Consider the following 15,004-nt stretch of genomic DNA (forward strand, 5'->3'; position numbering starts at 1 on the left):
GAGTTTTCTAGCACAGGTAGATAGAAGGCAAACAGTCTGTTCTCATGTCAACTTTGATGCATAACTGCAGTGTTCTAGCAGTCACCTGTCTTAAAGTCTACTTCAGGCTTCAATTAGGTCAGTTTCATAGAAGTCATGTTTATATTCCTTTTACGTTTCTTTAAAAAGCATGGAATCCTTAATACACACAATGACAGTTTGTGGGGTGTCAAAGTCACAGTTAAAAATCAGCGCTTGTCACAGATTTGCTTGTAAAAAGCATTTGCAGCCTCTTACTGGCAGGGATGGTGCTGTGCCAGCTGTGGTGTCCTTGAGTCCTGTTCCTGGCTAGGCCTAGAGCAGCTTGGCAAATAGTTCCCTTTAAGCCCAACTGACCAAAGCCAAGGGAACACCGGCTTTCTGGAGAGCAGTGAGGTGCCTAAACACAAAAAATACACCTGCAGCAGCATAATCATCTCCCAGTGGACACTGCTCACTTTTTTTTTTTTAAACCATTTGCAGAATGAGTAGCACTCCTGCAGAGGTGGTTATTGCATCATGGCTAGGTAGTTAGTAACACAGGAATCCAACTCTGCAGTTTCCTTTGGCTTGAGCCAAGTTAACAGCCCGCTGCAGCCAAAGAGGGGAGTATACAGTGATTTGATTCAAATCGTAAGAATGGCAGAAAATTAACCTTGTATTAAAAAGTCATTAAAATTAATTACTTGAATTACATTATCGTGTAATGGGATGAGCATGAGAGCTATTGTGAGAGGAATGAGGTGATGAGAGCACCTCTGTTCTGCCGGGGAAAGCTGCTAATTAGTTCCACTGTTTAGGTGAAACTTCATCTTCTACCTCAAATGGAAAGACTTGACTCTTAGCAGCCAAAGTCACAAGTCCTTGCTTTAATCAGCTGAGCTTCAGATCCCTTAGATTACCCACCAAGAAGGTAATCCAGGAGGCACTCGAGAAGATAACGGGGTGCAGCAAGCCTGTCTACAGAAGGTACGTTCTCGTTGATGCATGGTTTTATGGCTTTGAAACCCTCAACATTGTTGAACCTGCATTTATCTTCTCAGGAAAAAGCCTCAACCTCAAAACCAGTGTGTGAAGCTCTGGAGGGGAAATAGGATCATGGAACCAAGCCAGTCGAAGCCCCAAAGGCTGCTTCTCTAGCATTTGCCAAAAAGCTTGTAGCATTGATGCAGCTAGAGCGACCTTTCAGAGCCTGAAGCAGATGCCATGGTGGGGGTAGGTCATGCTCCCTCACAGTAGAGTAGAGGTCCCTGCTGAGCCTGACAGTGCTGTTCGTTCACTGTACAGTACTTCCTTGTCTTCACACGGGACCTAGGGAGCCTACGCACCAAAGTCATTATTTTCTCCTAATAGTTGGGAGTATTTTGTGATGCATAGAAGAGTCTCGCAGAACTGGAAATGCCAAATCCTGAAATACACAGGTAATAGTAGCTGAATCCCACACATCAAAGCTACCTTGTGCAGCCTCTAACAATCAAAAAGATGGGTGTTTGTGGACCAGTAATATCGAGAGAGATTATACAACAACTTGACATAGCTGACTGGTTGCAGAGGTAAAACCTTCATGATTATTGAAGAACTTGATCAAAAATAGTGGATGTCTGTATGAAAGAAGTAATCACTTCTCATGTCTGTGGTCAAAGGTAACTTAATGGTTCTATCAGTACAAGTTTATAATATCCTGGGCTTTTTGTACCTAAATAACAGCCCTTCTCCCTTTTCCTATTTCATCTCTACAATCTGCTTAATTTAGCATGTTTTACTTTACTTTAACCCTAATACTCTGGATGGTACAGGGAGTTGCTTCAAGGAGAGACGGTTACATCCTAGCACGTATTAGTTGCAAGTTAGAGGATGGTAAATTGCTGGCAACAAAAAAAAAAAGTGAAGACAACTGGACAGTTCTTTGTCGTCAAGGGCCCTGCATCCCTTCCAGGCACAAGCAGAAAGTGGCAGCTATTTGAGACAGAATCTGTGAGTGCATTCAGCAGTAAGTCACACTGATGATCACTTGATGATTCCTCTTTATGTGGCCATGTGTGCATGCAAGTCTGCTTCGCTCTTTGGAAGAAAGAGGAACTCTATCCTCAGCCTAAAGGTACTGATTATCAGTGTAGGAGTTGCCCTTTTTTTAACATACATGAGTTCCTTCTGAGGCCAGTATTTATTCCTTTTGGGCACAAGTGTTGGAGAGAAAGCCCAAAATAGATCCATAAAGATTACACTTTTGTCACTTAAAAAACAAATGTTGTGACATTGGACAGCTTCTGTCCACCTGATGACCTGTTGTTGTTTGTGCCTGAAAACCACCTATTATTTAGCTCAAGCATTTGAGGTGGACACCTCCCTGCTGAAAGTCACACAGGGGAGCAGAAATAATAGGATCACACCTAATGTTTCACTCGCAACCAGCTGGTATTAGCACTTCCCTGATGGTAGGAACCAGGGGCTGTCCAACTGCCAGGCTCAAGGATAAGCTCCTACTTTCACCTGTCTCCAGTGAATGTATCGAGTCATTACTCATGCTCTGAATACAGGAGCTATCGATCACTTTAGACTGTGCTCGGTTCTGCTCCCTGCTTTTGTGTGTGTTGCAGTTCAGGGTAAAAAAATACGTGATCATTCTGCAATACAAGAGTTTCCAAGCCTGCACAGTAGTCTTGTGCAAAGCTGCTTAATTTTCATACCACTGAGCTGCTCAGGGCTGTAACCCGCACTTCACTTCAGGAGGGTTCTCAAGCAAGGCAGTTCCTGGCTTGTCATACATCAAGGTCAAATACAGCATGTGGCTCCTGTTCCCCAAAGGACCACACAATGAAAATAGCTGGTACAAATGCTTTCTGCCTTCCCGCTCACAGATGTTCTGGATTAGGAGAGCTGCTGCCTTCAGTACCGTAACTGAGGATGGTGTCAGTGATGTTGAGGTGGTTCTGGTTTTGAAGTCACCACGACTAGGGAATAACATGAAAAGCAGAGCAGGCTTCTGCTCTTCCACTTACAGTGGAGTCTAAATTAGAAGTCCAAAGCATCAAACAACCCCACCATCAGCTGCTGATTGCAAATTAGCAAAATAGACTGTACCAGCCATCCAGAGAACATTGTATTTTCAGTCTAGGAAGAACGGCTAGAATGAAAAGAATCATCTCCTATGTCACGTCATGCTTAAAGCACAGGGGGAAGACAAGACAGAAAGCACACTGCAATCTCTTGTTTCAAAGCACATGAACTACAAGAGCCAGCAGCGGATGTGATCCTACAAGAAAAACCTAACAAAAAGGATGAACAGATGGGTGTACAGAACATCTGAGGTTAATTGTGGTTTCACTGTCCTAGTTTTGATACTGTTAAACTTCAATCCTGTCTCCAAGGAGCTTGTTTCTACACCACCTGTATTTTAGGAAAATTAATGTACCGTTTGTAGTCTGAACTACGGACACCGAAGTTCAGAGTCCCTTTAAGATTTCACAAATTTCCTCATTAAATCAATGCTCTAGTTTTATATACAGCAGCAGCGCTTATTTTTACAATTTCACGTGCGACCAATTAAACCAGCCAGTAGATGAAGACAGATCTCTCTGAAGTAATGTAACAAAGCTTCGGTTTTAGTCAGATATAAAGAGACCCAGTTGAACCCTGCTTTAGATTCACAGGAAATTAACATGGCACACATCAAACTTTTAACAATTGGAATAGATTAGCTAATTTCTATCTATGTAGTTAGATCAGTTTCCATAACATTAGTGAAAGTTTCTGACTAAAAATCCCTAAAAAAAACCACTTAAATGTACAAGTTTGTAGTTTTAGGTAAATTGCAGGAAAACTACAAAGTTAATGTAAGCAGCTGCTCTTACATTACTCACCTTTTCACTTTTGATACATCTCATGGTAAGCTAGTGTAACTGGCCAGGATTAGCCCAGCTGTTTGGCATCAACAGCTTTCAAGAGTAATTTTGTATCTAAAAACCGAAGTGATGCAGCACTTGTGTTCGGAGGTAAGATTTGCCACTGCGCACGTTAGCAACTCCTACCCAAAACTGGACAACCAAGCCAACGCTGGATTATCTTCTTCTGAAAACCAGAAAGGTTAATGCAGGGGAAAATGGTATTATACAGCTGTAAGACACCAGTGTTCACGTTTCTAGTGAGCTTCCCAACAGTCTATGGTACTCTTGTTCCTACTTGTGTAGGAATAATAAAAAGTTACTCATTTTTTCCAACATGTGTAGAAGGCAAAATAAGAATTGCACCAGATTTTCTACAAAGGAGCATTGCCGCTTCTCCTGAAGCTACTTATAGGCTTGCCTGGGAAGTTTGTTTTATAGCTGGATTATTTGAGATAAGGATGCTGTAATTGGTTTGATGTATAAAACCACCGACCTTCAGTGGAAGAGAGAGACAGCTGCTTTCAAGTGGTTTTCTTACCCTTGAACACTTTGGTAACTGTTACGACACTGTGTCACATCTCTGAAGGACTTTTTGAAGTCTATGCAACAGAACGGAGACCTCAGAAGGGGCCAGCCAGTTACCTTGCTGAGGAAAGCAGTTCCATTACAACTAAGCATAAAGCCTTCAACTGCTAACGTGTTCCCCACCTCAGGATCTGACGGAGTTCTCCCTGCGAGAAGCAGAACGCTGGGTTTCAAAGACGTGAACTTCAGAAGCGAGGGAACTGGGGTATTTAGGTTGCATCTTGCCTTTGAGTTATTCCCACTGCCACAGCGGTAAGCAACAGACCAACTTACCTTGCCAACATCAAGACACCAGCAAGTCAAGGTCCAAAGAGGTTTTAGCTGCGTGATTAATGAGATCACGTCCTACATTAATTTAGTGAAAACATGTCCTCTTCCCCAGATTAGTGGTGTTACTCCACCTTTATCACGCAGGCAATTCCCAGAGTCAGAATATAAAAAAACACTGGGCTTTTTTACTTTTACGGACTAAATATATTGACACCTTTTATACAAATAAAAGCAAATTATAGTATTACATTAATTTAACAAATTCTAATACAAAACCCGCATACTTCATAAAATGCGATTTTTAAATCAAAGCTCTACAGAAACATACAGCTCCCCTATAAAGATGTCCAGTTCGCCGAGCAACGTTTGCTCAAAATATAGTTATGAACTTAAATATGCTCACAAGTGTATTACACTTGAACTATACATTTGGATAAACATTATTGAAATCAGAAATGAAGAAAATCTACTTATTACCAGACCTAGCTGTACAGCTCAAACGAGAAGCCGCCACCGGCTGAGTTCGATGCAGCCCACAGCTGGAGCAGCTTTGCCATGCTGGTGGCTGACCGCACCTTTCAAACACATTCAGCAGTCATGTCAAGACTTTAGTGTTACCAATCAATAACGTAAGAGAGAAAGTAAAGTAACTGATGGCAGTAAGAAATGAAGTCACAAGCCACATCCAGACCACAGGCAATACGCTGCCTACACCACTTACGGACTAAAAACTTTCTGTAATAAAACTGATTTACCGAACATTCAAAAGAAATTTTTGCCTATCGCTCTACTTCACCCAAGTTTACTGCTTTTAGGTTTTTAAGTATTATGAAATGATAGAACTAGCTGCATTAAAGGTATACAAAATGATCATCTATCAAACATTCACTTTATACATAAACATTTCTGAAACAGATTTACAGTATACAATTAGTTTATACAGCTTAAGCAACTGTTACAATGTCATTTCTCTCAGATGGAAAGCAGCCAAGAGGTCTAAGATTTTGTTAAAAGGTTCCTGGTCACCATTCAAATTTTAACTTTCGCGTCTCACGCTGTTCACATCCATGACATCACATTTAACACTGCAGGGTTCATTTAATAAACTATACATTATCCCATCTAACCGTATGCTGCAAAACTGGTTAATGTGCAAGAAAAGCTCATTAACTCCAATGCGTTTTTTAAATACAATGTTATCTACATTTTTCCCCAGAATGCTTTCGCTTCCTGAGCTAGACATAAAATACCTTAAAACAGGTTTAGACACAGATCTGAGACCCCGTAAGCAAAACTACATTAAAACGCGCAGAGGGGAAAGAACCACACCACTTTTGGTAGCTCGCACTACTATTTGTTTGCGCTCTAAATACATTTTAGATGGATCTAATAATCTGTTGAATAAGGTAGCAAACAATATTTTAATTTTCTAAACTACATTATTGTGTATTGCTCTTGCCTTTTATGACTTTTATATAATAGAACGTGTATATTTCACAGCCTACTAAATACTCCGTATAATCTTAATCTTGTCATCTAGGCGACTGGATTTAGGAATGCTAGTCTGCAACAGAAGCATGCAGTTTTGGTGGGGTTTTGTTGGTTTTTTAGGTCCAATCTGATTGTGTTCAATACTAGCATCTAAATCAAAGAAGGACAGCATATTAGAACTGTTATTTTGCAGGTACATTTCAATATTTTAAATACATTTTTTATTTCCATAAAAGTCTGAGGTCACTGTCAATGAAAAAGAACAAATCTGAAACAGAAACAGATTTTTGTTTGGATGAAAATGGGTTTTGGGGCTGTGATTTCTATTTTTTAATCTGGATTTCATAAATCATTTTTGAATGAAAAATTAATTTTCTAATCAAACAACGAAGTAACTTACAGTAAAAACTACAGCATTAAATATGCTTATACAGTAAATTGCAATATGGTAAGCTTGGGTTTAAGGTGCTATTCCATCCGCCCTGAAGTCTTTTAAGGACTTTACCAGGTGGGCATCATGTCCGGGAACCAGACTCTACCGAGATGCTTTGAAACCTCCCAGTGAATCTGCTCTAAGCTGTATTTCTGATCAGGAATCAAAACTTCCTCCATAATAGAAAGCTGAGAGAGACGACCGCCACACATCTTCACAAACTCAACAAAGGCACTGCAAGAGACTTCACATTCTCCTAGCCCAACGGCTGACAGATACTTGCAACGTTCTGCAATACGGATCAGCTCCTCATCCAGTGGCCGTAATCCATTGGCGCACACCACCAGTTCAACTAAGCGAGGACACGTCATCCCAACGCGGCCAAGCACGTCTTTGCTTACCGATCTTCCAAAGTAAAGGTGAGTGACAGGTATTTCGTAACGAAAGAATGGGTCAAACTCTTCTTCGTACAAGAAAAAGTACATTACTAAATTTACTTTAGGAGAATGCTTGATGAAAGCGTCCCAGCTGCTCTTCTGAATCGTGTGGAACTGAGTCTGTCCAGGATTTTCACTGACGACATCAATGCGCAAATGTTCCAACCTGACATGTTTTTCAGAAGACAGAGCAAGCAGAAGCTCATCGCTCAGCAGGTGGTAGTTCAGCGCCAACTCACGTAAACCGTGACACTGGTCAGCCACGCAAAGGATACCTGGGGAAAGGAGAACATTGTGAAAGGGGTTACACAGATAAATACACCAATAACTGAACAAGAAACGTAAGAGTGAGTTCGTTTATGTAGAAGAGGGTGCAAAGACCGTGTATTTCAACATGCAATTGAAACCCAACATCAAAACGAAATCATACTGGACAAGCAGAACATGAATCTTTTTCACAGAAGCATGGTCTTGTCACTTCTTTGTACCTACACCGTAAGATACATGTACACTACGTGACTACATCACTATTTTGCTAGGGAAACAAAGAAGTTAACACGTTGCATTATATACTTTCCTGTGGGAGTTGATTCTCACGTGACAAATACATAAATAGCATACTCTTGACTGTTCTGCCCTGTTGTAAGGCGGCATGTACTCAAATTCATTTTTGTAAAAGGGGCTTACTGGTAATAAAAGTATTTCCCCAGCCTGCTCTGGAAGAACGGCTGTCCCCCTCTGTGGCTGACAAAGCAGCCACGAATGAAATCTGTCACCTGAGGAAAGCAAATGTAAAACGAATGCTAGATTTTCATTAAATACAGAAGTTGCTGCTGCCAGTATTTGTTCTTTCTAGCAAAGTATAAATATTTAAATTATGAAAAGCAACAGCAAAAGGAGGGAAAACAATAAAAATCAGGAGCAGTAATTCCTAGAACAGCGATTTTCAGACTCTCCCTTTAATGAATCGATATAACCTGCTGCTCATGGAAGACAAAGACATTAACAGAAAGAATTCAGAATTCAACGTTTCTACTCATCTATTTGCAGATACAAGCAATGGTACCACACTGATAACAGTACTAAAAACCAAAACAAAACAATCCACTAAGAAAAGCATACAGTCCTCTGCATTTCACGTGACCCAGAACCGCGTGAAATTCAGGATATGGTCTTTCCATTAATAGAGGAGATAAGAACACAGCATTTAATACGCAACTGAAAAACCTGAGCTCAATACACTATACCTTTGAAGCAACGGGAAGATGTATAGAAAGACAGCAGTTATATTACGATGCAGTTAATAAACTCAAAAGCCTATGCTGAGCTGAAAAACACTTTCTTTAAAAAAAACTGTAAAAATATTCCATTGCATGAATATATACACCAAAAAAGTATGTATTTTCCATCTGAGGATCTGCAAGAACACATGCATCAGAAGCTCTTCTAACTATATCAAATACTGTCATTTCAAATATAAAAAGTTTGTTAAATGAATAAAAAAAGCAGAATTTAGGTAAACAAAAATTTAACCCAACTCTTACTGCAACTACTTCCTGTAAAAACAGTTCAGGTATGTAAGCATACTCATTATTTCATTCAGGGGGGAGGGGATGATGAAGTGAAAATCCAGGATTTTTTTTTTTTTTTTTTAAAGATTGGAGTACAGAATTAGAACAACTAAGTATAACTACAAACTTGTGTGTACCTTCTACACATTCCAGAGATCATCTCCCATCCTTAAGTCATAACAAAGTTATTCTTACAGCAATACTCCCATAAGGGCTACTACGACCACTCCATTTAAGCAGACTCAGGCATATTGCTTCACAATACCTAGGTCTGCTGACACATGAAATATTTTAAACAGTTTCAAGATTCAGGTACATTGTCTCATCACTACACAGTTTCAGAAAACAACTTGCTACAAATTTAGCACCCAAACCAGCTTGTTATCCAGACTGCCATCTTTCAAGCAATAATCTTTGTTAATTTTAAGGGTACGTTATTGACTAGTGCAATGCAAAAAGGGAAGAACTGGGGTTCATCTTGCTGCGATTTTTTTATGGGTCTAGGACTGGATATCCACACCACATACTGGCAATGAAATTATGTATCCTGCATATGGAACTGACAATGAATACAGTGTAGGTAGTTACTGGAGGGCCTGCTGGGAGCCCGTGCTGTAAGTGGAACATTCACAGAACATCCCTAGGCACCGCCCAAACCTCGGTGTCACCAAGGGGTAAATCGCTTTGATAGCATACAGCACAGATTTGCATCAAAGAGCCCTCTACTAGACTGCTGATGCAGACACACATACACTCTTTTCTCCTATCCCCTATTCAAAGCAAAGCAACCCTCCTACCCCGAAAGCAGAGCAGAAACACAGCCTTTACAGAAATGCTTTCAGTTCCCTCTGTTCCAATAGCTAGTATTTCAGGTAATAAACAGCAGCACATCAGTGCGGATTTAAAAATAACCATTATTTTGTTTTACAAGGTACTGTTGCAGTTCTAATGCAAGTTAAAGTTCAGAGGGGAAACAGCAAGCAGAAGAAACTTCAGGAATGCTCACAAAGATTAGAAATACATCACAGCCTCTGTATTCCCCATCCCAAACCCAAACACGCCTCTCTATCTTTGTACAGTAACTGAGGGATTATTCAGAGCATTTGGAAGCAATTCACAGTTTGATATCACTCTGTTTCCTTTATCCCCGCAGTAGTGGAGTCTCTCTTACACTACTTGCATTACTCTTCTCCGTCCTTCACTAACAAAGTTCTTGAGAACTAATCTAGCACTGAACGTTCCCCCCCCTCCCCCCAAACTGCAATCTGAAGGCACATTGTACCATTTTCAGTGCATCTGTAAGTAATTAGTTTTGCATAACTCATGGCCCTTTTGGTTCAGTTGAAGTTTTTTCACGTTTATAGCAGCCTGCTAATTATATTCCCATTAGAAAAAAAAAATCCAGGTAAGTCTCGGTGCTCAAAGTTTCTCATTTTCCTTCAAGAGTCTCATTTTTGCAGCTTGCCTTCTCTGAAGCCAACTATCCGCATACCAGCTCCTTTCTTTTGTTCCACTTTTTTCTCCATCTCAAGGCACACCCATACCTGAATTAAGCAATCCAATCCTACTGCCATTTGCTTAGCACTCTCTGGTTTTGTCATTAATGCATCTGATCCCATTCTATTCACCTCCACTCAATGAAGGACAATAATAGTTGTGCTCCTTGATCCTTAAACAGGCGTTGCCATTTCGTACCCATTGTTCCTTCAATTTAAAACATCGTACAAGATACATCAAATGGAATACAACAGTCAAACAACTTTGTAAACCCATGCCCCTCTCCCAGATTATCGAGTGTATGATGTTCCGCAAAACCTTCTAGCAAGGATTAGCCACAAGCCAGCAAAGTCTGCTAGAGCTGACAGGTTACTCTTGGATCCAAGTCCAAGGAAATTACTCTCTTTGCCTAGCTGCAAATTACTGCCGGAGCCTCTTCCTCTTGACAGACGCGTTATGGATCCTGTACTTCTCAGACACACAAGGATTCTCAAATGAAATTTTAAGTCAGAAAAACCAGTCACTCAAGCTAATTTAAGCAACCCCCTATCTACCCCCCTATTACAAAGCTTTGAAGGAAGTAACATTCCAGTTAACACGCTGGTGAACACTTTGCTGGACAAACCTGCTGCAAAACAAACCCGCATTTTCAGGACTTCTTTAGACAAAACCAAACACAAGGTTTTGTTCAAGAGCTACACCTGCAAAAGGTATTAAGTTTGTGTTTTGTTTGTTATCACTACAGCAACATGCCCTCTGCTACAGTATCATTTCCCCCACATATTAGGAGTCCTGCTGGTGAATTTTACATATAATATACCTAATATTTACAGTTTCAATATATTTGCACAAGGAAAGTTATGGTGACTACAGTAATTTCTACTTATCCTCAGAAGAGGAATTTAACTAAGTTGCCAGCATCTCATTTATAATTCCTCTTCCATTTCTCAGTGAAAAACTGTAAGGGTTAAGTTGATGGGCTGTGAATCAATCTTAAACTTGCTGTGCATTGCAGAAATCTTCCACTAATGTTAATTCTGTGAGCTTCAACAATCTGAGTGCTTTCATTCTGATACGAGCTGGCTTCATTCTTGCTACAAACACACTCAGAGTGTTGATGAAGTACATTTGGTAATGGCAGAAGTTCTGCACAGCTCAGTCTCATCTCCCCTTTGTTGATGCTGTCTGCACTTATTCTCCAGCAAAAGATTAAACTGCTTTCTTTCAGAATGACTAAGCCAGCATCTTCATAATCCATGACATTGCAACACTCAAAACCCATACATAATGAGCCGCACAAAAGGAACTTGCGTTCCAAAAAGCTTAATTATACTGGAATACTTAAATAGTCATCACAGAAGTAGTGCACCATCAAGTCAATACATACTCTTTTAAGTTCCACAAGAGGTTAGTTATCTGTCCAAACACGCACTATTTTATTATTAGCTCAGTAGTCACTCTGCAAGTGCTGGGATGGATGGATTGACAATGAGCTGAATTAGCATTTTATTCAGTGACAGTTGCTGTAGATACCACATTCATCCTCACTCTCACCCCACCCCTATTTTTTCAGATTTTACTGGTTCAGACAGAATTTAATGCATACATTTAAAAAAAAAAACAAAACAAAACCACAGTAGCTTACCAGCTGGAGAAACATGAGGACAACTGCTCATTTTCAACAGTTTGAGCGTGTCACTGTTGTTAGCTACAAGCACTTTGAGAGATGGATCATCTACTGGTGTATCGTCAATCTTAAGTGAAGAGAGGGATTTGGAGTTTACAAACACCACTGTCAGTGCAGAAATAAAGTGAGACTGGAAAAAAAAAGTTTAAATGAAACAGTAGTATCTGAAATAAAAATCTCAGTGGTTTTATATATACTGTACATAGCAGTCCTAGTTTTCTTTTACTTACTGACAGCATTTGCTGAAAAAACATTCTTTTGATATTGCATACTTAAAAATTAATACTAAAATTGACATATTTTTGAGTAGAGGAAATATAATCATTTTTTGCTCTCAGTCTACGTACTTGGCAAATCAGAATGTCTAACATTAAACATAAACCAAGAACCTGACCCAGGACAATCCACTACACAAACTTAAATCTATAGGAAGACCACGAGTAAAGAGAAAGCCTAGAAGCCCTAATTTTGAGGATAATTTGCAATTTGCACCCTAAAAGCAGCATCTTCTAGAACAGCAATTCCCACGTGGTGAGTTGTGCTGTGTTGGTGAGATGCAAACACAGTCAAGAGTGGCAACCCTGTACCGTTAAGATGTGTCCAGAGACAAACGGTACCACTGCCTGCCTACCATCCACAGACAGTACTTAGGGTTTGAATGGATTTATCTAGCAAAGCTAACCGGAGTGGTCCAAACAGAGCCAAGGAGCAGGTGATCAATTAATTACCGATTAAGCAGCATAGATAATGGAGGTACAGTGCTCAAGGTTGCTCCTCAGCATTTTCATGTAACCACTGAAACTTACCAGTAAAGACAGAGCCCAGAACACCTTAACTTGAGAAACACAGACTAAGGAGCAGATACAGCAGTGCTTGTAGAAATCTTTGGTGGTATGAAGGAAGTGAATAATTAGCTTATCTTCATGATTTCTTACAAGACTGACTGAAGAGAAGACTTAAAAAAAGTACTTCCTCCATGCACTACATTAAGTATCCCATAAAATTACCTGCTACTTTGATTTCAGTACTGTTTCACTCTGAGCCACATGCACATGTAGAATCCCGAGTACAGTTATATGAGAGAAGGCCTGGCAACTATATTTGCTCATTCTTATGCGATATGTTTGTGGTTTTTCCTACAACTCACACACGATTAGATTTAGAGCAGGAATTAATATTTTTACATTAACATAAACTGTCGAAGTCAGTTCATGCAAATGGAAACAGAAAGTTCAAATCAGAAGAATTAGGCATTTTGGCTTCAGGGACCACTCCCAGCTATACTGACAATACTCTGATTATATATGTTATGTACTGAAGAAAAGGTGCTTTAATAGTATTTCTACTCTGTATTCTGAAAGTGTTAGCACTGTGTTTTTATTCTACGTATTTATAATGTAATACCCTTCACTAAGAAGGCTGTTAAATAGAAAGGCAAAGAAAGTTAACCATGTTTACAAAAACAGGTAACTTGAAAACGTAGCTTGAAGAGCTAACGGAAGACAGGCAATATCCCAAAATTGTAAGAGCTGGTCATTTAATGTCTTTTCAATATTGCCACACATGTAGCCTATAGTATGATTCTTTAAAAGATTCATGTAGAATGTGCTTAGTGAAAAGACTAGGCAACACAATGCTAAATGCGATTTACAAATATTTGCCAGATGTCACGTTACTTGAAATCAGAAGAGTACTAATGAAGATAACGCAAAGTAGTTCAAACTTCTTATACAGTCTGATTAAAAAAAAAAAAAAATTCTGTAGTATTAACCATTTTTCAGATCCATTCATCTTTGCCTGCTTCTCATCCAATGGGCCCGTTACTAATGGCTTCCCACAAGAACTTATTCATGGTCCAATTCGATTCTTTAGTTTCATTAGTGGTCTAAGAAAATTTAAAAATCATTGCTGGTCCCATATGCCGGCGACAATATTACTGTAGTGGTAAACATCAAAAGGCAAAGTATGCCTAGAGTTGATTTTGGCTCATTTTGAATACATTTTTAAAGGCCTATTAAGAACAAAAAAAGGAAGCCTGTATTTTAGAAGCCTTGAAGCTGAGTAAGACCATAGCATGAATGACTACAAATAATTATTCAGCAAGCTGAATAGGACCATAACATATCCCTCCAGTGAAAACTAAGCAAGAGAGCTAAAACAGCATTCAGATTAAGAAATAAAACAATAAGCAAGAGCTAAAAGGACAAAGTATTTCTAGCACACTAAGACTGTGCATTGTTTTCACTACGTCCAGTTTTTCTTATAGTCACATTTCAAAGCACATCGAAAAAGGAAAAAAACATACAAAAACTAATTAAAGATCTGGAAAGCCTCTTTGAGAATTAAGGATTAAAAACATATATTAAAAAAACCTACATGATGTGGCTGTGATCACTGCCAAGGATAATTGATAATGCTTCTGTAGCTAACCTTGCTTAAACCCTACAGCCTACTTCCTTTCCTGAGGCTGTCCCTAGTTCTTCCTTGTCACCATCATCAGCAATGACATCACTGAGATCCAGCTAATAGTCTAATTCTATCTGGCCTTTCACATACACGTGGACTGGATTCAAGAATTGAGGCTGCGAGCCATCTGAAACATCCCTGCCATAGAACAAGCAGCCCAGGTTACACCAACCACTCTCCTGCTCCTCAGCAATAGTACATTTCTACCTCACTAGCAGGAATTCTTGTTTAGAAGCACATATATGCAGTGACCACGAAATGGTGGAGTTCAAGATCCTTAGGGCACCGAGGAGGGCGCACAGCAAGCTCACTACCCTGGCCTTCAGGAAAGCAGACTTTGGCCTCTTCAGGGAGCTGCTTGCTAGAGTGCCATGGGACAAAGCCCTGGAGGGAAGAGGGGCCCAAGAAAGCTGGGTAGTATTCAAGGATCACCTCCTTCAAGCTCAGGAGAGATGCAGCCCAGCAAAGAGGAAGTCAGGCAGAAACGCCAGGAGGCCTGCATGGATGAACAAGGAGTTCCTGGACAAACTCAAACACAAGAAGGAAGCCTACAAAGGGTGGAAGCAAGGACAGGTAGCCTGGGAGAAATACAGAGAAATTGTGCGAGCAGCCAGGGATCAGGTTAGGAAAGCTAAAGCCCTGATAGAATTAAATCTGGCCAGGGA

At 40.0% G+C, this 15,004-nt stretch overlaps 1 protein-coding gene across 1 annotated transcript in view; it reads right to left on the reverse strand.

Moving 5' to 3' along the window:
- Positions 1-4,940: 4,940 nt before the first annotated feature.
- Positions 4,941-15,004, reverse strand: part of FBXL3 (F-box and leucine rich repeat protein 3) — a 15,703-nt gene continuing 5,639 nt past the window's right edge. The window contains exons 3-4 of the mRNA XM_009281729.1: positions 11,832-12,003; positions 4,941-7,393 (exon numbers count right to left, since the gene is read on the reverse strand). Of these exons, the coding sequence (XP_009280004.1) occupies positions 6,750-7,393; positions 11,832-12,003 (816 nt within the window). The 3' untranslated portion in view covers positions 4,941-6,749. The remainder of the gene's footprint in view (positions 7,394-11,831; positions 12,004-15,004) is intronic.

Source organism: Aptenodytes forsteri, unplaced genomic scaffold, assembly GCF_000699145.1.
Source record: "Aptenodytes forsteri isolate BGI_AS27 unplaced genomic scaffold, ASM69914v1 Scaffold51, whole genome shotgun sequence".
NCBI lineage: Eukaryota > Metazoa > Chordata > Aves > Sphenisciformes > Spheniscidae > Aptenodytes > Aptenodytes forsteri.